Source organism: Pseudophryne corroboree, chromosome 6, assembly GCF_028390025.1.
Source record: "Pseudophryne corroboree isolate aPseCor3 chromosome 6, aPseCor3.hap2, whole genome shotgun sequence".
In the NCBI taxonomy this organism is placed as follows: Eukaryota; Metazoa; Chordata; class Amphibia; order Anura; family Myobatrachidae; genus Pseudophryne; species Pseudophryne corroboree.
Genome location: NC_086449.1, coordinates 764,014,936 through 764,039,201, shown reverse-complemented (window position 1 = coordinate 764,039,201; position 24,266 = coordinate 764,014,936). Strand labels below are relative to the sequence as shown.

At 46.9% G+C, this 24,266-nt stretch overlaps 1 protein-coding gene and 2 pseudogenes across 3 annotated transcripts in view; 1 reads left to right on the top strand and 2 right to left on the bottom strand.

The window, feature by feature from the left end:
* Positions 1 to 7,485: 7,485 nt before the first annotated feature.
* Positions 7,486 to 7,604, bottom strand: LOC134937437 (5S ribosomal RNA; annotated as a pseudogene).
* Positions 7,605 to 8,046: 442 nt separating this feature from the next.
* LOC134937436 (5S ribosomal RNA) lies at positions 8,047 to 8,165 on the top strand (annotated as a pseudogene).
* Positions 8,166 to 9,958: 1,793 nt separating this feature from the next.
* ARAP3 (ArfGAP with RhoGAP domain, ankyrin repeat and PH domain 3) overlaps positions 9,959 to 24,266 on the bottom strand; it is a 289,723-nt gene continuing 275,415 nt past the window's right edge. For 2 of the 3 annotated variants that reach the window (XM_063928560.1, XM_063928559.1), the window contains 4 exons: positions 21,694 to 21,757; positions 19,972 to 20,109; positions 12,469 to 12,507; positions 9,959 to 11,519 (listed from right to left, as the gene is read on the bottom strand). In XM_063928560.1, the coding sequence (XP_063784630.1) occupies positions 10,902 to 11,519; positions 12,469 to 12,507; positions 19,972 to 20,109; positions 21,694 to 21,757 (859 nt within the window). In that variant the 3' untranslated portion in view covers positions 9,959 to 10,901. The remainder of the gene's footprint in view (positions 11,520 to 12,468; positions 12,508 to 19,971; positions 20,110 to 21,693; positions 21,758 to 24,266) is intronic. The other variant, XM_063928561.1, reaches the window with a different exon arrangement.

The window sequence follows — 24,266 nt, the reverse complement described above, 5'->3', positions numbered from 1 at the left end:
AACTCCTTTCACGAAAGTCTGAACTTCTGGAAAGGAGGCCTATTGTTTTTGAAAGAAAACCGATAAGGCCGAAATTTGTACTTTAATTGAGCCTAACTTTAGGCCCGCATCCACACCTGCTTGCAGGAAATAGAGAAAACTCCCTAGTTGAAATTCTTCCGTAGGAGCCTTCTTGGATTCACACCAAGACACATATTTTCTCCAAATACGGTGATAATGTTTAGACGTTACTCCTTTTCTAGCTTGAAGAAGTGTGGGAATAACTTCACTGGGAATACCCTTTCGGGCTAGGATCCGGCGTTCAACCGCCAAGACGTCAAACGTAGCCGCAGTAAGTCGTGGTACACGCACGGTCCCTGCTGTAACAGTTCCTCTTGTAGAGGAAGAGGCCAGGGATCTCTTATGAGTAATTCCTGAAGATCTGGATACCAAGCCCTCCTTGGCCAGTCCGGAGCAATGAGGATCACCTGAACCTTTGTTCTTCTTATGATCTTTAGCACCTTTGGAATGAGTGGAAGCGGAGGAAACACGTACACCGACTGAAACAACCATGGTGTTACCAGCGCGTCCACCGCTATTGCTTGAGGGTCCCTCGACCTGGAACAATATATCTGAAGTTTCTTGTTGAGGCGAGACGCCATCATGTCTATTTGAGGAATTCCCCAAAGACTTGTCACTTCCGTGAAGACCTCTTGATGAAGATCCCCCTCTCCTGGATGGAGATCGTGTCTACTGAGGAAGTCTGCTTCCCAGTTGTCCACTCCTGGAATGAAGATTGCTGACAGAGCGCTTGTATGTCTTTCCGCCCAGCGGAGAACTTTTGTGGCCTCTGCCATTGCCGCCCTGCTCTTTGTTCCGCCTTGGTTTATGTGCGCTACTGCAGTTATATTGTCCGATTGTATTAGGACGGGCCGGTTGCGAAGAAGACGTTCCGCTTGAAGAAGGCCGTTGTAAATGGCCCTTAACTCCAGAACGTTTATGTGTAGACAAACTTCCTGGCTTGACCATTTTCCCTGGAAGTTTTCCCCCTGTGTGACTGCTCCCCAGCCTCGGAGACTCGCATCCGTGGTTACTAGGATCCAGTCCTGGATCCCGAACCTGCGTCCCTCTAGGAGGTGAGAGCTGCGCAGCCACCACAGGAGTGAGATTCTGGTCTTGGAGGATAGGATTATTTTCCGGTGTATGTGCAGATGGGATCTGTACCACTTGTCCAATAGGTCCCACTGAAACACCCTGGCATGGAATCAGCCAAATTGAATGGCCTCTTAGGCCGCCACCATCTTCCCCAGCAACCGAGTGCATTGATGAATTGATACGCTCGCTGGTTTCAGAATTTGTTTGACCAAACTCTGAATTTCCAGAGCCTTCTCTTCTGGAAGAAAAACCCTCTTTAATTCCGTGTCCAGAATCATTCCCAAAAACAACAGCCGCTTCATCGGATTCAACTGTGACTTCGGCAGGTTTAGGAGCCAACCATGTTGTTGCAGAACTGTCAGGGAAAGCGCAATGTCCTGCTCCAGCTTGTCTTTGGACCTCGCCTTTATCAGAAGATCGTTCAGGTAAGGGATAATTGTGACTCCTTGCCTGCGAAGGAGAACCATCATTTCCGCCATTACCTTGGTGAAAATCCTCGGAGCTGTGGACAGACCAAACGGCAGCGTCTGAAATTGGTAATGACAATCCTGAGTAGCAAACCGCAGGTAAGCCTGATGCAGAGGATATATGGGGATGTGTAAGTAGGCATTCTTTATGTCGACCGACACCATGAAATCCCCTTCCTCAAGACTGGAGATCACTGCTCGGAGAGATTTCATCTTGAATTTGAATTTTCTTAGGTAAAGATTGAGGGACTTTAGGTTCAGAATTGGTCTGACCGAGCCGTCTGGCTTCGGGACCACAAACAGGCTTGAATAAAAGCCTTCTCCCTGTTGTGCCAGGGGAACCCTGACAATGACTTGATTCAGACACAACTTTTGTATTGCATCGCAAACTACCTCCCTGTTCGGAAGAGAAGCTGGTAAGGCTGATCTGAAAAAACGTCGAGGTGGAACGTCTTGAAACTCCAGTTTGCACCCCTGGGACACTATTTCTAAAATCCACGGGTCTAGGGCCGAACGACCCCAGAATTGACTGAAGAGCTTGAGACGTGCCCCCACCGGTGCGGACTCCCGCAGAGGAGCCCCAGCGTCATGCAGTGGATTTGGCAGAAGCCGGGGAGGACTTCTGCTCCTGAGAACCTGCCACGGCCAGAGATCTTTTACCTTCTCCTCTATTAGCAAGGAAGGAATAACCTCGGCCTTTTTTGTATTTATTTGGCCAAAAGGACTGCATCTGCAAGTGGTGAGCTTTCTTTTGTTGTGGAGGAACATAAGGCAAAAATGACGACTTACCCTCGGTAGCCGTAGATACCAACTCAGAATCAGCATCAGCATTCCATTGATGAATCCACAATGCTCTCCTAGCTGAGACTGCCATGGCATTGGCCCTTGATCTCAAGAGGCCAATATCTCTCGCTGCTTCCTTTAGGTAGGCTGCAGCATCCCTGATATAACCCAGTGTTAAAAGGATGGTATCCCTATCCAGGGTATCTATATCAGATGACAAGTTATCTGCCCACTTTTCGATAGCACTACTCACCCACGCAGATGCTATAGCTGGTCTGAGTAGTGTACCTGTGGTGACGTAAATGGATTTTAGCGTATTTTCCTGTTTACGATCCGCAGGATCCTTAAGGGCTGCCATGTCAGGAGACAGTAAAGCCACCTTTTTAGACAACCGTGATAGCGCCTTGTCCACAATGGGAGGTAACTCCCACTTTTCTCTATCCCCAGGGGGGAACGGATACGCCATTTGAATCCTTTTGGGAATCAGAAACTTTTTGTCAGGATTTTCCCACATTTTCTCAAAGAGGGTATTCAGTTCATGAGAGGGAGGAAACGTTACCTCAGGTTTCTTTCCCTTGTACATACAGACCCTAGTATCAGGAACAGCAGGGTCCTCGGAGATATGCAACATGTCTTTTATTGCCACAATCATGTACTGAATGCTCTTTGCCAATTTTGGGTCTAATCTGGTATCACTATAGTCGACACTGGAGTCAGTATCCGTGTCGGTATCTGTGTCTGCTAACTGAGCAAACGAACGTTTATGTGACCCCGAGGGGGTCTGGACCTGTGATAACACATCCTCCACAGATATTTTCCATACCTGGTTCTGAGACTCAGATTTATCTAATCTCTTATTAATAAGAGCCACATTAGGATTCAAAGCATTCAACACATTTACCCAGTCAGGAGTCGGCGGTGCCAACAGGGTCACTCCCACAGCCGTTTCTGCCCCTAACACAGTCTCCTCCTGGGAAGAGCACTCTGCCTCAGACATGCCGACACACCTGTACCGACACCCACAGACACACTGGGCCAAAAGGGGGACAGATGGGGGGTAATCTGCGCACTGGGGTAGTTTGACTGTTTGGGATGTGCTGCTAATCAAAGGGTGTCCTTGCCCTTAAATTGAACAACGTAATGCAAATGGTTCTTGACCTGACTGCGCTCATCCCCTACAGTTCTAAATGATTGTGAAATAATACAGCTCAGTAAACTAGATACTATAAAGAAAAAGTTTTACTTGCATAACACAATGATAATAATCACACTCAAATATGAAGTGAAATGAGAATGAAATAATAAAAAATGAAATAAAATGCATGAAACGGAATTCACGATCCTGTGCTCCAATGGGGAGCACTTAGCATATAACTCAGTCCTTGTGCCACTGATCTTAATAATCAATTCCTTGTAGTATTTAGCATGTGTGCAATAGCACACAGACTAATATGCTGGAAATGGTTGATAAGTCAATTTGTGGTTCCTTAATAAGGTTCACGGGTATAGGATAACCCCGGTCTTTACCGGTCTGTAAAAGTTCCTTTCAATGTCTGTCTTTATAACAGAGGACGGCGTCCCGTACCTCTGTAAGTGAAAGCTGGTGTAACTTGAGTGCACTCTCGTTGCGGCCGCAGTGATAAGGGGTACAGGTGCGGGGGACAGCGAGATCTCTCGGCGGCTCCGGACAGACTTGCCGCTTGGTTTGTGTGCCCGCTCTGCCGGTTCGTCCTATTACGGATTTCCCCGTGAGCCCGTAAACACTCGCCGGGCTAGTCGTGGTCACGAGGGAGGGAGCTTCGTCGCAGGATCTGTTTGGAGCCTGTGGCAATAGCGCACCTCCCCACAACGGAGAACTCACCTGTAGGATTCTCTTGCTGCCCGTCCATCTGTACGGCTTACCGGTGTCTGCGCCGTGGGTCCGAAGGTCTTGCAGCACTCTCCTGCTGTCCGCTGATGTGTGGTGTTCCTCGTTCGTCTCCTCCAACGCGTTTCAACCGTTTAGGTCTTCCTCTGGGAGTCTTTGCAGTGTCCTGATCATGGTTGGTGTTAAATTAGTTAAAGGGCGGGGGACAGACCCACAGTAAAGCCTGTCAGAGAAACACAGAGGGAGTTTGCCAGCTCACAACCCAGCACCTGTCCTGGTTCTGAAACCTTACTATATAATGCCTCAGACCCTGCAGCGCTTTATAAACACTTAATTTAGCACCAAATTTACTGTGCCCCCCCTCGTTTTGCACCGTTACTTGTATATAGCAGTGGTGAGGAAGGACCAGCGTCTCTGCAGCTCTGGAGAGAAAATTGCGCTGAAGAGAGCTGTGAGGGCTAAGCCCCGCCCCCTGCACGGCGCGCTTCAGCCCGCTCTTTTTTTTTAATCTAGCAAAGAATTTAGTGTCAAGGCACTCCAATTTGACATTGCCAGCCTAAAAGAGGATTTTTATCCCCCCCCCCCCCCCCCTGCACCCTACTGTGCCGCTGTGTGTGGGAGCATGGCGCGCATCGCGATCGCTGTGCGGTACCTCAGAAGCCGTCACTGAAGTCTTCTTCTTCTACTCACCTGTCTTCTGACTTCTGGCTCTGCAAGGGGGGTGACGGCGGGCTCTGGGAATGAACCCCTAGGCGTACCTAGTGTTCCAAACCCTCAAGAGCTAATGGTGTCCTGTAGCCAAGAAGCAGAGCCTTTAAACTCACTAGAAGTAGGTCTGACTTCTCTCCCCTAAGTCCCACGAAGCAGGGAGACTGTTGCCAGCAGTGCTCCCTGAACATAAAAAACCTAACATAAAGTCTTTTCCGAGAAACTCAGTAGAGCTCCTCAGTGTGCATCCAGTCTGCCTGGGCACAGATTCTAAACTGGAGTCTGGAGGAGGGGCATAGAGGGAGGAGCCAGTTCACACCCCTTTCAAAGTCTTAAAGTACCCATGTCTCCTGCGGATCCCGTCTATACCCCATGGTTCTTGAAGTGTCCCCAGCATCCTCTAGGACGTATGAGAAATTATTCTATGGTGAGCGGGTTGCAAACGGATTTGCAGCTGACCGGCGTTTGCAAAGCTTTTTGCAAGGCGTAAGCAGACTTGCACGGGGCAGATTTTCACTCTGGCTTGGCGGCGACTATCCGATTGCAAATTCGCAGAGGAGCGATCAGGTCTGAATTATGCCCATTAGTGTCTCGCAGATTATCCCGCAGTAGCAGTGTCCAACACACAGTTTCCAATTTGAAAACCAGGCACCAGAATCAACTTCTGTCACCTCAGTGATACATTTTGGATCAGTACATTGGAATTTAAATGTTCTGATCCAGTTTGCTTAACAATCCTGTCTCAATAACTTGTCCCCTGCAACAAAACAGATGCTGTAGGTAAACATGAGATGCCCCGATGACAAACGGATCCTCAATACCATCCGGCATAGAGTGCAGAGCAACACTAATCAGGAAACTGAAAGTAAAACAAGGTGGAAGCAGTCAAAGAAGTCTATGTACTAAGCTTTGGAGCGAGATAAAGCAGACAGAGATAAAGTACTAGCCAACCAGTGGTGGCTCCTACCTCTACATGTAGAAAAACATAATCTCACCCATGCACATAATAAAACACCTCCCCATGGGACAACCTGTCCGGCAGGCAGCATTTCCAATGGGATAACACTGCATTACTAGGGGCTCACTGGGGATGGCAGATATTTAGAGTAGTTTGCTGCCCCCTAGCTAAAATCTGTCAGCGGAGCCAGGTCTAAGTGTGTAGAAGCATTCCCAATGTTTGTGCTGCTTCAATGCGAAGCCCTGGAGAGAGATAAAGTGGACGGAGATAACCTACCAGCCAATCAGCTCCTAACTGTCATAGATATTACAGTCTGAATTTTAAAAATAACAGCAAGGAGCTAATTGGTTGTCAGTTTATTTTTCTCCCAAGGCTTAGTACATCTGCCACTCAGCCACTAACCAGGTGTATGCCTGGCATTTGACCCTACCTCCCAACATGACCCTCTCCAGGAGGGACAGAATGCTCTGCTCCTGGACTTCCCTCTTAATTTATGATTGCCGGCACTTGTGCTGAAACACCTTTCTTATCCATTAACCTGTTCAAAACAGGTGCCGGCAATCATAAACTAAGAGGGAAGTGCAGGAGCAGAGCATTGTGTCCCTCCTGGAGAGGGTCATGTTGGGAGGTATGTTTTATGGTCAGGTTGCGGGTGGGGTGGTTAGGTATTTGGGTGGTAACATGAGCACCCCAAATCATTTTACTAAGTACCAGGGAGCCACGATAATCTTGACATCTCTGCTGCGCCTAGGCACACCATGGTTTATTAGCATAAGCCTTTCATCTATTGTTCTCAGCTGCAATACAATAAGAGAGAACAATACATCAGGGGATTAAGGGGTCTATTTACTAAGCCTTGGATGGAGATAAAGTCGCTGGAGATAAAGTACCAGCCAATCAGCTCCTAACTGCCATGCCACAGACTGTTAGGGTCTGAGGGGAAATACCGCACCGGTCTGAAATAAATATCACAGATAAATATTATAACCAAAATAGACAGATATAAAGAAAACCTTGTTTTCTTATTTTTGATTTGGTGGTGCACCCTGAGTCAATGGTAACTGGAGACAACAAAGGGAGAAAAAAGAGACTCTTTTGTGGGCGCACTCTTATCTTAGATTGACATATGAGAAAATCAGAAGGTTCATCTAAAAATTAACTTTTATTAATATAATGACAGTAAAAATGTTCAGTGGTCAAAAGGCATCAAAGTAATAATCAAGCTTGATAGCAGTAAATTAGCTGATGTTTAATAATATAGTGCAGTACTACAGTATAATCAGTAATGATTATTAATAATTATTAATAATTAACAATAATTGAATGATAAAACTCGCATGATAAGTACCGGCTGCCGGTGTCCAAGGTCTTAATGGGGGTATTAACCCAACCAATACGCGTGTCAGATAAGGCACTTGGGTGCACTAGCTTAATACTAGTGTAATTAGGGTGCCTGATGGTGTAATGTACCCAGCTGTCGTAAGTAAAGAAAGAGAAAGTATATGAAAAGAGATGGCAGAGTGAATCTGCTGTCAGTGTTAGACTCTGAGCGTGATAGGCCAGTCTCTTCTCTACTAAACTGAGTATTCCTCAAGGGTCGCCCACTTGAGTACTGACCCAGCCCTACACTGATTAGCTTCCAAGATCGGACGGTTTTGGGCGTTACCAGTGTGGTATGATAGTAGAGACAGTAATGAATGATGATCCGATGCTTCTGGAATCACTGATGAGAGTTCACGAATTACATAGTATCAAAGGATGTCAAGGATAAGATGGATCTGCTGCCAATGTTAGACAGGGACGAACCCTGAATCAGTGGTGAGAGTCCATGAAAATGAGAAAAGAATGAAACAAGCAGAAGAAAAATGAGGCTCCTAGATGCTTAGTAGATAACAATACCTCAAATCTGATAGCCGGATGAAACTATTATCTGATATAGTCTGAGGCAGTTCGTTCTAAAGCTGGATATGAAGTTCAGCAAGTGTTGAACAATGATCTATACCATAAATTGACAATTTATGGTATAGATCATTGTTCAACACTTGCTGAACTTCATATCCAGCTTTACTATGTAATTCGTGAACTCTCATCAGTGATTCCAGAAGCATCGGATCATCATTCATTACTGTCTCTACTATCATACCACACTGGTAACGCCCAAAACCGTCCGATCTTGGAAGCTAATCAGTGTAGGGCTGGGTCAGTACTCAAGTGGGCGACCCTTGAGGAATACTCAGTTTAGTAGAGAAGAGACTGGCCTATCACGCTCAGAGACTAAAGGGCCCTACTCATTTGTCGATGCGCCGCCGAGGTGCCCGACGGCCGAAACGGCCGACGAGCGACCCGGCGGCGGGAGGGCAGTGACGGGGGGAGTGAAGTTTCTTTACTCCCCCCGTCACGCGGCTGCATTGAAGTGCAGGCAAATATGGACGAGATCGTCCATATTGGCCTGCATGCACAGCCGACGGGAGACCAGCGATGAACGAGCGCGGGGCCGCGCATCGTTCATCGCTGGAGTCCCCACACTGAAAGATATGAACGAGTTCTCGTTCATTTATGAACGAGATCGTTCATATCTTTCAGAAAATCGGCCAGTGTGTAGGGCCTATAACACTGACAGCAGATTCACTCTGCCATCTCTTTTCATATACTTTCTCTTTCTTTACTTACGACAGCTGGGTACATTACACCATCAGGCACCCTAATTACACTAGTATTAAGCTAGTGCACCCAAGTGCCTTATCTGACACGCGTATTGGTTGGGTTAATACCCCCATTAAGACCTTGGACATCGGCAGCCGGTACTTATCATGCGAGTTTTATCATTCAATTATTGTTAATTATTAATAATTATTAATAATCATTACTGATTATACTGTAGTACTGCACTATATTATTTAACATCAGCTAATTTACTGCTATCAAGCTTGATTATTACTTTGATGCCTTTTGACCACTGAACATTTTTACTGTCATTATATTAATAAAAGTTAATTTTTAGATGAACTTTCTGATTTTCTCATATGTCAATCTAAGATAAGAGTGCGCCCACAAAAGAGTCTCTTTTTTTCCCTTTGATACCACAGACTGTGTTTGAAAAATGACAGTTAGGAGCCGATTGGCTGGTACTTTATCTCCAGTGACTTTATCACCATCCAAGGCTTAGTAAATAGCTCCCTAAATCATTACAGCAGGATATTAAGTCTGACTGCCCTGGCTCAATTAATCCTATTAAAGGCCAAGATAAAGATGGCTCTATCTGTAGGCTCATATGGCATACCTCCCAACATGACCCTCTCCAGGAGGGACAAAATACTCTGCTTCTGGTCTTTTCTCTTAATTTATGATTGCCGGCACCTATTTTGAACAGGGTAATGGATAGGAAGGTGTTTCAGCACAGGTGCCGGCAATCATACAGTAAGAGGGAAGTCCAGAAGCAGAGCATTCTGTCCCTCCTGGAGAGGGTCATGTTGGGAGGTATGATATGGTCCTGGTAATATCTAATCACCAATGTTTCCATCCTTCAGGCAAACATACCTCCCAACATGACCCTCTCCAGGAAGGACAGAATGCTCTGCTCCTGGATTTTCCTCTTAATTTATGATTGCCATCACCTGTGCTAAAACACATTTCTTATCCATTAACCTGTTCAAAACAGGTGGCGGCAATCATACAGTAAGAGAAAAGTCCAGAAGCAGAGCATTGTGTCCCTCCTGCAGAGGGCCATGTTGGGAGGTATAGGCAAAGCCTCTATGCCTGTACCTGTGTAGGCTGGGCAGATTCAGCCTCCACCTGTATGTAAGCAGGAAGAAAATCATGATGAGTAGGGGAGGGGCCAGGGGCAAAGTCTGGAAATGTATGTGATCTGATTAAACAAATCTCTTCTTGGTGTTGATTGTCTGCTTTTACACAATACATAAGGTATGGGAAGCGGCGCAGCAGCTATATGATAGGACACAGGTGTCTTCAATGCTGTAGTGAAAAAACACAATAGGACCAGGCTTACCATTTGTAACAGATGATGTAAAGAATTCACATGGATGATATTTACATGTTTTTAATTAACAACAAAAAAAAACCCTCATAGCTCACACCCGCATATACACTATACACTTACATCTTAGCTGCCAACCTCACCTCGGGCAGTCACTGCACATCGGGCTGATTCAGAGCTGCAGGCAGAGTTGGCCACAATTACTGTCACACTGCAGATGTGTGCCTGTAGTACACACCTATGGGTCTGCCTTGTCCCTTTCCACAGCTGCTATCATTATCAGCACACACTGGTACCAGTGATATCCTTGATGCAAGAGATGAAACCGACAGGTCTCTGTTTACACACAAATCAGCACACAGGAGCCAGCCATCCCATCTACACTTGGTACCGGCAGTGAATGTGTGTGCCCAGCCACGGAGCATGCCCCTGCTAAAACCCACCAGACCCGTCTACAAAACGCGCATTTGCTGTAGCCCCCTTACGTCCAAGCGCAATCTCCTATAGAGTATACTGCTGACTCCAGTTAATGCTGAGGGTTAGAATTTGTCGTCGCAACCTTCAGGAAACTCTGCAGCCGCTGTGTCATTTTACATCAGGTGACAGGAACCCTGCCAGGGCTGCAGGAAATCAGCCGGGGGCATGACACTACACCTGGCAGCCTTTTCTGAATACAGAATATAACTTAGTAGTTCTGGGAATTAAATAGTTTGGGCACAACAAGGACTCTATACATGAATGTGTGTTGTATAACTTTCCGCTGCATCCTGTTTCTGATCAGAGGACATAGATGACCATGAATTACTGTTTATACAAATAATATATTTAGATTACATATAACACAAGTCAAAGCTAAAGGTCAGTCCCCTGTAACCAGGAGAGCTCAGACTGCCATTGCCATTTCTCAGTCCGCACTGTACAGAAATACACCGGGGCGCTGTTACAGTCCGCGGTTGTCCTAGATATTCATAGGGATGTGACGTTACTCAGTCACGTCACTTGCTGTCCTGGTCCTGAGCCAGGGTCATTTTTCTTACTGAGCATGGTGTTGAGTTCCTGAAGAAGTTTGTCTTGCATATTACTAGAAAGCGGAGATGTCTTCTTCCATGCAGGAATCTTGGGATCTGTGGGGGCTGTCGGCTCAAAGAACAATGGCAATGCGCTCAAGTCCAGCGTGCTTTTCCCCCCCTGGCTCCTCACATGACTGCTCTGAGTCCAGTTTGGCTCCATCTGTTTTTCAAGAGAAGCGGATTTTATGATGCTAGCTCCAGATACTCTATCAGGCATTGTTGTTCTAATGATGTCACTTGGGACACTAAGATTTCTGTCTAGAGAATGAGTCTTATTATAGTTCTCCATTTCTGGTCTCTCTGGCGACCGGGGCATCGTTGGTTCAGAATCTGGGGGCTTTATTTGTTTCTGGCTTAGTACTGGCTTTTTCGTCCGGTCCAAGGGAGGAGGCAGCTGAAGTCGTTCTGTTGCCAGCATACAGTCGGGCTCTGGAGGTGGAACCCTCTGAAAATTCCCCACCTCCTCATACACAGGCTCATGCTCATCATCCTGCTTTTCCTGGAGCTCCTCCAGGGAGTCCTGGTGCATCTTCATTGGCTAGAAAGTGACAATGACTCTTGTTAACAAAATGAGATAATTGCAACGTTTAATGTTCTAACTGTAACAGGAAAGCATAAACAGTATGCAATGGTGTCATTACTCATGCAGAGAGTGACTGCACACAGCAAGAACATGCCAAGTACATGCCAAGTGCAGTGCATTCAAGTTAGTACTCCAACGCCAAAAACACTAATTTTACATGCCTTAGTTTTACAGGAAAGACAGAGCTGTACAGTCTACAAAGTCTATTCCAATCTGTATACTGGGGGCAGGAGTGGATTTACAGGTTTCATAGATTACATTAACAACTTCATTACTTACAGCTAGAGTACAAAGAAAAATGGAAACACCTGGGTACATGGGGGACACCAAGAATATTGGTAGCAAGGGCTTCCTCACAGGTGTAGCTCATCATTGGAGGCTTTGGCCGATAGTATTAAAACGGCAATAGCAAAAAAAGAAAGCAAAACAAGGCTTGCTTAGCATGTATTCTTATTGCTGTTTTAAAACTATGGATAAGCAGTCTATCAGTAAATATACTCCCGGATCTCAAGCCAATTTAATATTTAGAGGATAATGTGGGCTGTCACCTGAAACTCGGCACCCATCCACCAGATGTCAGTTGAGCATCTTATGCATTGGAGGAACAGTGCTAAATACCTCTTGCATAAATCTGGCTATTGGGAAGTCTAACGCCATAGCGCAGTCAGCCTGTCCCGGTTACACATGGCGGTGTAACACCCTATGAAGTGAGTTTTTGTTGTCTTTGCCTATAACCTGTATATCTTGCAGAAGTAGTGGTTACAGATAACAGAATGGGAACAAAAAAGGACACTTGTGCGGGTCATACTGAACCTGTGGCCTAGTAAATGGACATGCAGCATGCAAAGCATGTTAGAAACATATGCAGTACCGCATACTGCCAAAGAACTTACAAAGTACTTACAAAGAACATTGACAGAGTCCTTCGTGTGTGGAGACGACGCTGAGGAACAGAAATCATGTATGAAAGAGGAACAGGAAAGTGGGTGACATTTTAAAATATAGGTGCCAGGGTGAGAAAACCACCCAGGAACCTGCTGAAAGTGGTAGTGAGAACAGACAGTAGAGCGTTTTAAGTTCACCTCAAGCTCAAGGTCCTTTCTACATATTACTTTAAAAAGGAAACATTTACACAAATAAACCAACAGTGGCAACTTTAGAGCATGAAATGGGTATTTCTCTAGTTAGTTTGCTGTAACACTGGGTACAATTAAGCTTAAATTGTCCCAATATCGTAGTACATGAGATTGGTACAGTGGAAGCAGTGGTCAGAAAATGACCGCTCTTGGCCTGAGTGCAGTCTGAAAATGGCTGCACACACACATACAGGCCCTGGGAACCCGGCATTTCCAGCTGCTCTATCAGAGAGACAAATTTCCTTTTCCAGGCCTGCTTTAGACATGCACGTAAACAGAATATTTACACGCATCTCCGATATTTTTTCTGCACACAGGTAGATTTGTGATGTGACAACAGTCGCAGTGCCCCCTAAGCCGTTTGGGGATATGGATGGGTGGGGGGAGGTGGGGGGGGAAGGGCAGCATTCATGAAATAGAGGCATGTCTGCCACACTTTCGAGGAGTGCAGAGGACAGTGTCTGCGTCTCCCAACAAGCTTCATTGTCCACAGGAGTATATAAATATATGTCTGCAGTGTCTGCATCTACCAGAATGCTTCATTGTCCCCGGGAGCATGAATATCCTGGCCACCCTATTACCTGAGGGTTACTGAAATGACCGATGGTTACACAGATGCTCTGATGCTGCATCTTCGGAAGCACCAGCTGATCACAAAAGTCGGCAGTGGGAGTCTTTCCACTTAAGATACCTACTGGAAGCGTTAACATACTGTATCACAGCCGCTGTGTACAAAGAAGCTGTGCTATTGTGCCCATCTCTGAATTTGCCCATTTATCCGCATTCGCCACCCAGGTGGGCCGCTAGTTAGGAAATTTAGTAAGATCTATAAGCTACTTTCTCTAACGTCCTAAGTGGATGCTGGGGACTCCGTAAGGACCATGGGGATTAGCGGCTCCGCAGGAGACTGGGCACAACTATAAAGAAAGCTTTTAGACTACTGGTGTGCACTGGCTCCTCCCACTAAGACCCTCCTCCAGACTTCAGTTAGATTCTTGTGCCCGGCTGAGCTGGATGCACACTAGGGGCTCTCCTGAGCACCTAGAAAGAAAGTATATTTAGGTTTTTTTATTTTACAGTGAGATCTGCTGGCAACAGACTCACTGCAGCGAGGGACTAAGGGGAGAAGAAGCGAACCTACCTAACAGGTGGTAGTTTGGGCTTCTTAGGCTACTGGACACCATTAGCTCCAGAGGGATCGACCGCAGGACCCGACCTTGGTGTTCGTTCCCGGAGCCGCGCCGCCGTCCCCCTTACAGAGCCAGAAGCAACGAAGAGGTCCGGAAAATCGGCGGCAGAAGACTTCGGTCTTCACCAAGGTAGCGCACAGCACTGCAGCTGTGCGCCATTGCTCCTCATGTACACCTCACACTCCGGTCACTGATGGGTGCAGGGCGCTGGGGGGGGAGTCCCTGAGGGCAATATATGACACCTTGGCTGGCAAATATATATCATATATAGTCCTAGAGGCTATATAGATGTAAAATTACCCCTGCCAGTATTCCAGAAAAAGCGGGAGAAAGTCAGCCGAAAAGGGGGCGGGGCTTCTCCCTCAGCACACTGGCGCCATTTTTCCCTCACAGTTCCGCTGGAAGGAAGCTCCCTGGCTCTCCCCTGCAGTCTGAACACTACAGAAGGGTAAAAAAGAGAGGGGGGGCACTAAATTTAGGCGCAGTATAGATAATATATATATATGATATATATAAAAAAGCAGCTATAAGGGAAAACACTCATTGATAGTGGGATCCCTGAGTTATATAGCGCTCTGGTGTGTGCTGGCATACTCTCTCTCTGTCTCCTCAAAGGGCTTTGTGGGGTCCTGTCCTCTGTCAGAGCATTCCCTGTGTGTTTGCGGTGTGTCGGTACGGCTGTGTCGACATGTTTGATGAGGAGGCTTATGTGGAGGCGGAGCAAATGCCTGTAAACGTGATGTCACCACCTGCGGGGTCGACACCTGAGTGGATGGTGCTGTGGAAGGACTTACGCGACAGTGTCGACTCCTTGCATAAAAGGTTTGACGACATACCTATTGTGGGACAGCCGGCTTCTTAGCCTGTGCCTGCCCAGGCGTCTCAAAAGCCATCAGGGGCTCTAAAACGCCCGCTACCTCAGATGGCTGACACAGATGTCGACACGGATACTGACTCCAGTGTCGACGACGATGAGACTAATGTAACTTCCAGTAGGGCCACACGTTACATGATTGAGGCAATGAAAAATGTGTTGCACATTTCTGATGTTACCCCCGGTACCACAAAAAAGGGTATAATGTTTGGAGAGAAAAAGCAGCCAGTAGCTTTTCCTCCATCTGAAGAGTTAAATGAAGTGTGTGAAGAAGCGTGGGCTTCCCCTGATAAAAAGCTGGTAATTTCTAAGAGGTTACTAATGGCGTACCCTTTCCCGCCAGTGGATAGGTCACGCTGGGAAATAGTGTTCACTCTAGGCTGTTTTAGCAGGGCGCCGCGCCCTGCCCGTTTTTTAACAGGCAAAACCCGCCCTGCCCCTTTTGCGGCGCCCTGCTAGAACAGCCGCCCGCTCCCTGCCCTCCCGGCGTGTATAGATGCCGTGCGCATGCACGCGGCATCCATTCACGCATTGGGAGAGGGCTGGGGGAAGCCCAGCACCGACGGAGGTGCTGGGCACGCCCCCAACAGTGACGTCGGCGGCCACAGACGCTCTCTATAGTAGCGTCTGTGGGCCGCACCGCCCCCTAAAATGACGGAGGCGTGGCCACGCCCCCTAATTTGCGTGGCCGCGCCCCCATTTCGGACGCGCGCGCGGCTTCGACGCGCGCGCACATGTGACCCCCTGAGTCCGGCGCCCTGCCCCTTTTCACTCCTAGAGTGAACACTAGGGAAACATCCCCTAGGGTGGATAAAGCGCTCACACGCTTGTCAAAGAAGGTGGCACTACCGTCTCCGGATACGGCCGCCCTGAAGGAATCTGCTGATAGAAAGCAGGAGGCTATCCTGAAATCTATATATACACACACAGGTGTTATACTGAGACCGGCTATTGCTTCAGCCTGGATGTGCAGTGCTGCTGCTGCGTGGTCAGATTCCCTGTCAGAAAATATAGATACCCTAGACAGGGACACTATATTGCTAAACGTAGAGCATATAAAAGACGCACTTTTATACATGAGGGATGCACAGAGGGATATTTGTCGGCTGGCATCCAAAATTAGTGCAATGTCCATTTCTGCCAGGAGAGGGTTATGGACTCGGCAGTGGACAGGAGATGCAGATTCCAAACGACACATGGAAGTTCTGCCTTATAAGGGTGAGGAGTTGTTCGGGGATGGTCTCTCGGCCCTCGTTTCCACAGCAACAGCTGGGAAGTCTACATTTTTACCCCATGTTCCCTCACAACCAAAGAAAGCACCGTATTATCAGGTACAGTCCTTTCGGCCCGATAGGGGCAAGCGGGTTAAAGGCGCGTCCTTTCTGCCCAGAGGCAGAGGTAGGGGAAAGAAGCTGCAGCATACAGCCAGTTCCCAGGAGCAAAAGTCCTCCCCCGGTTCCTCTAAGTCCACAGCATGACGCTGGGGCTTCACAGGCGGAGCCAGGTACGGTGGGGGCCCGTCTCAAAAACTTCAGCAATCAGTGGGCTCGCTCATGGGTGGATCCCTGGATCCTTCAAGTAGTATCTCAGGGGTACAAGCTGGAATTCGAGACGTCTCCCCCCCGCCGTTTCCTCAAATCTGCCTTGCCAACCACTCCCTCAGGCAGAGAGGCAGTGTTACAGGCAATTCACAAGCTGTATTCACAACAAGTGATAGTAAAGGTGCCCCTACTTCAACAAGGAAGGGGTTACTATTCCACAATGTTTGTGGTACCGAAACCGGACGGTTCGGTGAGACCCATTTTAAATTTGAAATCCTTGAACACATATATAAAAAAATTCAAGTTCAAGATGGAATCGCTCAGGGCGGTTATTGCAAGCCTGGACGAGGGGGATTACATGGTATCACTGGACATCAAGGATGCTTACCTACATGTCCCCATTTACCATCCTCACCAGGAGTACCTCAGATTTGTGGTACAAGATTGTCATTACCAATTCCAGACGTTGCCGTTCGGTCTATCCACGGCTCCGAGGGTCTTTACCAAGGTAATGGCCGAAATGATGATACTCCTTCGAAAGAAGGGAGTTTTAATTATCCCGTACTTGGACGATCTCCTGATAAAGGCGAGGTCCAGAGAGCAGTTGTTGGTAGGGGTAGCACTATCTCGGGAAGTGCTACAACAGCACGGCTGGATTCTAAACATTCCAAAGTCACAGCTGGTCCCTACGACACGTCTGCTGTTCCTAGGGATGGTTCTGGACACAGAACAGAGAAAAGTGTTTCTCCCGGAGGAGAAGGCCAAGGAGCTGTCATCTCTAGTCAGAGGCCTCCTAAAGCCAAAACAGGTGTCGGTGCATCACTGCACGCGGATCCTGGGAAAAATGGTAGCTTCCTACGAAGCGATTCCATTCGGCAGGTTTCATGCAAGAACCTTTCAGTGGGACCTGTTGGACAAGTGGTCCGGATCGCATCTTCAGATGCATCGTCTGATAACCCTGTCTTCGAGGACAAGGGTGTCTCTGCTGTGGTGGCTGCAGAGTGCTCATCTTCAAGAGGGCCGCAGATTCGGCATACAGGACTGGGTCCTGGTGACCATGGATGCCAGCCTTCGAGGCTGGGGAACAGTCACACAGGAAAGAAACTTCCAAGGACTATGGTCAAGTCAGGAGACTTCCCTGCACATAAATATTCTGGAACTGAGGGCCATTTACAATGCCCTAAGTCAGGCAAAACCCCTGCTTCAAAACCAGCCGGTACTGATCCAGTCAGACAACATCACGGCGGTCGCCCATGTAAATCGACAGGGCGGCACGAGAAGCAGGACGGCAATGACAGAAACCACAAGGATTCTCCGATGGGCGGAAAATCACGTGTTAGCACTGTCAGCAGTGTTCATTCCGGGAGTGGACAACTGGAAGCAGACTTCCTCAGCAGGCACGACCTCCACCCGGGAGAGTGGGGACTTCATCCAGAAGTCTTTCAAATGATTGTAAACCGGTGGAAAAAGCCACAGGTGGACATGATGGCATCCCGCCTAAACAAAAAGCTAGAAAAATATTGCGCCAGGTCGAGAGACCCGCAGGCGATAGCTGTGGACGCTCTAGTAACACCGTGGGTGTACCGATCGGTTTATGTGTTCCCTCCTCTTCCTCTCATACCAAAGGTACTGAGGATAATAAGGAGAAGAGGAGTAAGAACTATACTCATTGTTCCGGATTGGCCAAGAAGAGCTTGGTACCCGGAACTTCAAGAAATGATGTCAGAGGACCCATGGCCTCTACCGCTCAGACAAGATCTGCTGCAGCAGGGGCCCTGTCTGTTCCAAGATTTACCGCGGCTGCGTTTGACGGCATGGCGGTTGAACACCTGATCCTGAAGGAAAAGGGCATTCCGGAGGAAGTCATTCCTACGCTGATTAAAGCTAGGAAAGAAGTAACCGCAAACCATTATCACCGCATATGGCGAAAATATGTTGCGTGGTGTGAGGCCAGGAAGGCCCCAACGGAGGAATTTCAGCTGGGCCGTTTCCTGCACTTCCTACAGTCAGGGGTGACTATGGGCCTTAAATTGGGTTCCATTAAGGTCCAGATTTTGGCTCTATCGATTTTCTTCCAGAGAGAACTGGCTTCACTACCTGAAGTTCAGACTTTTGTTAAGGGAGTGCTGCATATTCAGCCCCCTTTTGTGCCTCCAGTGGCACCTTGGGATCTCAACGTGGTGTTGGATTTCCTAAAGTCACATTGGTTTGAGCCACTGAAAACCGTGGATTTGAAATATCTCACGTGGAAAGTGGTCATGTTGTTGGCCTTGGCTTCGGCCAGGCGTGTATCAGAATTGGCGGCTTTGTCATGTAAAAGCCCCTATCTGATTTTCCATATGGATAGGGCAGAATTGAGGACTCGTCCCCAGTTTCTTCCCAAAGTGATATCAGCTTTTCATCTGAACCAACCTATCGTGGTGCCTGCGGCTACTACAGACTTGGAGGCTTCCAAGTTGTTGGACGTAGTCAGGGCCCTGAAAATCTATGTTTCCAGGACAGCTGGAGTCAGAAAGACTGACTCGCTCTTTATCCTGTATGCGCCCAACAAGTTGGGTGCACCTGCTTCAAAGCAGACTATTGCTCGCTGGATCTGTAGTACGATTCAGCTTGCACATTCTGCGGCTGGACTGCCGCATCCTAAATCAGTAAAAGCCCATTCCACGAGGAAGGTGGGCTCTTCTTGGGCGGCTGTCCGAGGGGTCTCGGCTCTTCAACTTTGCCGAGCAGCTACTTGGTCGGGGTCAAACACGTTTGCTAAATTCTACAAGTTTGACACCCTGGCTGAGGAGGACCTTGAGTTTGCTCATTCGGTGCTGCAGAGTCATCCGCACTCTCCCGCCCGTTTGGGAGCTTTGGTATAATCCCCATGGTCCTTACGGAGTCCCCAGCATCCACTTAGGACGTTAGAGAAAATAAGAATTTACTCACCGGTAATTCTATTTCTCATAGTCCGTAGTGGATGCTGGGCGCCCATCCCAAGTGCGGATTGTCTGCAATACTTGTATATAGTTATTGCTTAACTAAAGGGTTATTGTTGAGCCATCTGTTGAGAGGCTCAGTTGTTATCATACTGTTAACTGGGTTTTGTATCACGAGTTATACGGTGTGATTGGTGTGGCTGGTATGAGTCTTACCCGGGATTCAAAATCCTTCCTTATTGTGTCAGCTCTTCCGGGCACAGTATCCTAACTGAAGTCTGGAGGAGGGTCTTAGTGGGAGGAGCCAGTGCACACCAGTAGTCTAAAAGCTTTCTTTATAGTTGTGCCCAGTCTCCTGCGGAGCCGCTAATCCCCATGGTCCTTACGGAGTCCCCAGCATCCACTACGGACTATGAGAAATAAAATTACCGGTGAGTAAATTCTTGTTTTATATAACTATGGAAATAAGTTATTTATTCAGTGGAACATTATTTTAGGAATGCTATTTACAAATTGCTGAAGTTCTGTTTTTGGAGGCTCGTCCCTGTTTGAAGGCCCCTAGAATTCTGGGGCCCTAGGCAGTTGCCCAGTGTGCCTATACGTTAAGATGGCCCTGAATATCTTTGTGGTTTTTTTTTAACCTGGGTGCATGTAATGGCACAGAACACATGCTGCCTGGGAATATACCTTTTAAAGCTGCTCTGTCTCTGCTTGACTGCCATGGTGTGGCTTTAAAGAAACTCACCAGTGTCTGATTCGCAGAGACCATGATGGAATTGGTGTCATCCCCACGAATTGGCACTAAAGGCATGGTACCAAATTTTTGCTTGGTCACATCAGAGGAGGAGTGACGCCTTAAAATCACCGGGCGGAGATCATCATGCTGGAAAAAGAGAGATGGAAGGTTTAGTTTAGCATTGCTATTAACACAACTATAGTCAGACCTGGTGAGTTAATTGGCCATTGTAGTATTACTGATGTTTTAGATTAAAAAATATATTCCTGGGGGAAATAAACTCTCTATGGGGCTGATTCAATTAGCCGCAAGCTTCTAGTGGAACCTTTGGAGCTTATGCATTGCGGGATTTCCGGCCAGGATATCATGCGTGTTTCAGGTAGCACCCCACAGAGGTTACAGCAAAACAAATCAGATTTCCAAAACGTAATGGCTAGAAATCTGTGCAGCTGCATTACCTCTTGAGTAACTGAATGAGCCTGGATGAATCCATTTTTGTATACAGTACACCTGATTCTCTGTATCCCTTGGATTAGGGGAAAGGGAGGTGGGGGTGGGGTGGCACAGGAGGCACGATCCCCAGCCCCCCTCACTTAGGGGTCCCTCTCGAACATTAAGAATGCACTAAGTGCAGCAACTGGACTGCCTGAGGAGGAGAAGAATGGGGCATGGTCTGAGGAGAGGGTGGGGCTACACGGCACAGGGATCAGTCCTCCTGACTCCTGCCTGCAGCAAGGCCGGATTAAGCGTTGGGGGTGCCCGGGGCACATTAGACAGGGGGGCCCCGATGGAAGGAGGGGGATGTATATTAAATTGTGCATACCTCCCAACATGTCCCATTCCAGGAGGGACACAATGCTCTCTACCTGGACATCCCACTTAATATATGATTGGCGTCAGCTGTGTTGAACAATTTAATTGATAAGAAAGGTATTTCAACACAGGTGATTGCAATCATAAATTAAGAAGGAAGTCCAGGTAGAGAGCATTTTGTTCCTCCTGGAATAAGTCATGGTGAGAGGTATGGATTGTGTATATTAAATTTATACCAATGGCGTATATTAGTTTTAACTAATAGTTTAATAATGCCTGGGTACTGTTTATAGCTCCACCTAATTGAAAAACAACTGTTTTATAAACTTTTCTTGTAGTAGAACAAACACAACTTAACCTTAAAATACACATAGAAAAATAAAATAAGTTATCTTGTCACATGCAAGAATAGCAGCAGCCTCTGTACTACTTACACACTGGGACAGGACTCAGGAGGACTCTTTGTGTGTGTCTCTATCTCTAGACCCAAATGGTTTAGTTGCATAAGAGTTTACACAGAACTCAGACACCCAGGTAGGGAGAAGCTGGGATCCATATGTTACAGCTCTCTCCACCCTTCTATCTCTCCTCTGATCAGAAAGCTCTGTCGGTAGCTCATGAAACCTGATATTCCTGTGTCTCTGCCTGCACTTAATACTGTCCTGCTCCCATTCTGGCTGCTGGTTCTGCTGCTTAAGAGGGAAAGCTAGTAATGTCAGTGTACTCTGGCCGGGGGGCTCCGTGACAATGGGGGGCCCGGGGTACAGTATGCCCTGCATCCCCCCATTAATCTGGCTATGGCCTGCAGGCACCATGCGAGATAGAGGGCAGACCCGCTACATTCCCAACTCCTAAATCTCCAGTGACAAGCTGACAACTTGGACTTTAAAATACTAGTACCGGTGTTAGAATTATTACCTGGGCCTTGAGGATACTTGTAATCCAGTCCCACATCTCTGTCTGCGCTGTGCAGCATAGGTACCTGCAAAATAAAAAAATGTCTATTCCTAGCACAATCAGTGTATTTGGTGCAGTATTTTATATCAGCCAATCAGATTCTAGCTGCCAACTATATACTGTTACTTGAAGAAATTGACTGGTTACTAAGGGTTACCACACACATACTATATATGTGCACAAAGCCACTGTTCTTTCTTTTAGGTAAATTTTCATCTCTGTCTATATTGCTATAGTGCAGAAATAAAATATGATTATGGACGTGGCAAATCTTCACCTTGCACCATGCGGATTACTCTGCACCATGCCATATGTAGTATAATTGTCAGTGATGGTTATTTAAATACAGTGTAGATGCTGCTCTCTGATGTCACATTTGTCTAAATACAACTAAGAGTACGAATAAGCAGATGTTTAGTGGGACACACAAAATTGGCCTGGTCCACAGGGGACACCAACCTGGTTTTGCCATGTAAATGATTGCGACTTAAAAAAAAAACAAAAAAAACAAAAAACACAGGAAAACTGTCACAAAATCTCTCACTTTCTGATTCTCACACATTATTACATTTCCCCTCTTTGTCCGTTTCAATGGGGGCTGCTGTTCTGTCGGATTTCCCCTTGGCCCAGATAGTATTAGCCTATTCATCCTGAGAAGGTGGGACAGTGGAACAGTGGCCGAAAAGCAAGACTGTCCAGCTAAAACTGGGACGGTTGGGAAATGTGCAAATCAAAGTCACTATTGGAGGAATTATAGAAAGGAGTATTGTTTCTATTTGTGCTGAACAATGCTATTAAACTGAAAATATATTTATTTCACTGCCCTACCAAAGAAAGCCCTATCTGCCCCAAAACGCAATGGAAATGCCAGGGAAATATATGTAAGAAAGTACAATTACATTTACTTCATAAATATATGGTAACCAAAATAGCTACACTAAAATTGAGCATATGCCTTTAAATATGCAAATTACTTTCTTGTGACATCACTGAGCTTGTATGACATCACTGCTGTGAGCCTTAGTGCAAAAAAAAAAATACAGTTTTCCTGTGAGTGTAGAGAGAGAGTGGTAGAGAGAAGACGTGTTGGTGTGTTATTGTATATCGGCGTATTATACTGTATCTATCATGGCGATTCAGGATTTGGCGTTCCTACCAGGCCTCTGGGTTCTCTGGACGTGTGTGGGAATCGCCATTGCCCTGACAATGACCATAACTCAGGGTCATTTAATAACATCTATTCTGTATATCAGGTAAGAAATACCTATATACTGTATACATCTGGTGCTAAGACCAGGCAGATAAGCTGGCTAGGCCTGGGTAATGGGGAAATGCCACAGTGAGATAGTTTCTACCAGATTCATTCACAGTTATTGGTTTATTCTTTCCCCAGTGATCTCGGAGTCAACAGACCGGAGTCATTGGTATTCACGGTGGTGCTTTGTGTGTCTGCCCTCCTTGGTAAGCGTCTCATACTGTCTATATATAGATACATTTTATAAACACACATATATAAACATAGATACATATACACACACACACACACACACACACACACACACACACACACATACACACACCTATGTTGCATTATAATCTGTCATGCTATGATCATTATAGTAGGAGATATTACCTATAAGCCAGTTATGTCCGGGGATCTAATAGAGAAATAGTGAGGAATCTAATAGAGCCTTTTGCTTGGTAGATGACATCTATAAGTGTTATAATATATATAATATTTATATTATATACATAGTACACAATATAATAATGTGATAAGCGGAGGGCATCTCTATTCTTGGGTGTGTATTACGTGACCGGCGACAGCATACCGATGCCGGCATGCTGGGCTCACCACGCTGGGTGTTGTGGGAATAGTCCCTATTGGTCGGCATGCCAACCGCTGGGATTGTGAGGGGTCCGCCAGAGACACATAACCGCATTCCCTATTCCTGGGCATATGTGAAGCTGATGGGCTAATATAATGTATTGCTGTTGTTCCAGGGACAGGCACTACGTATGTGTACTATAAGTACATGGCAATTCGGAGCGGTGACATAAGAGGGATCCATCCGGTTGTCCACAAGGTAATGCTCCTGATTGGCTGGATGTCCTGTGGGGGAATTATGGTCGTCGCTTTTATTCAGGTATGTAATAGGTGAGACATCCTATACACAGTGACAGAGTGCAGGCACCTTACACTACACATACTGACTATCTGATTGCTAGCCTAATGGGTGAGAGGAATCATTATACATGTCAATAACAGACCACTGACAGTAGATGCAGCATTGTGGCTGTAGGCAGACTGACTGACAGGGCAGACTAGGGGCATGTAGCTGCAGGTACAGTCTGTATGGGGAAACTGAGGCAGCTGTGTGAGGGAAAAGGTGGTAGGAGTGGCTGGGTGAGAAATACCAGCAGTCAGAAGACTGACAACGGGTTCCCGATGGCCAGAATCCCAACGGCTTGCAGGTAAGTATTTCTCCCTACCCCACCCCTCCCGCAGCCTAACCCTAACTTCCCCCATTCCA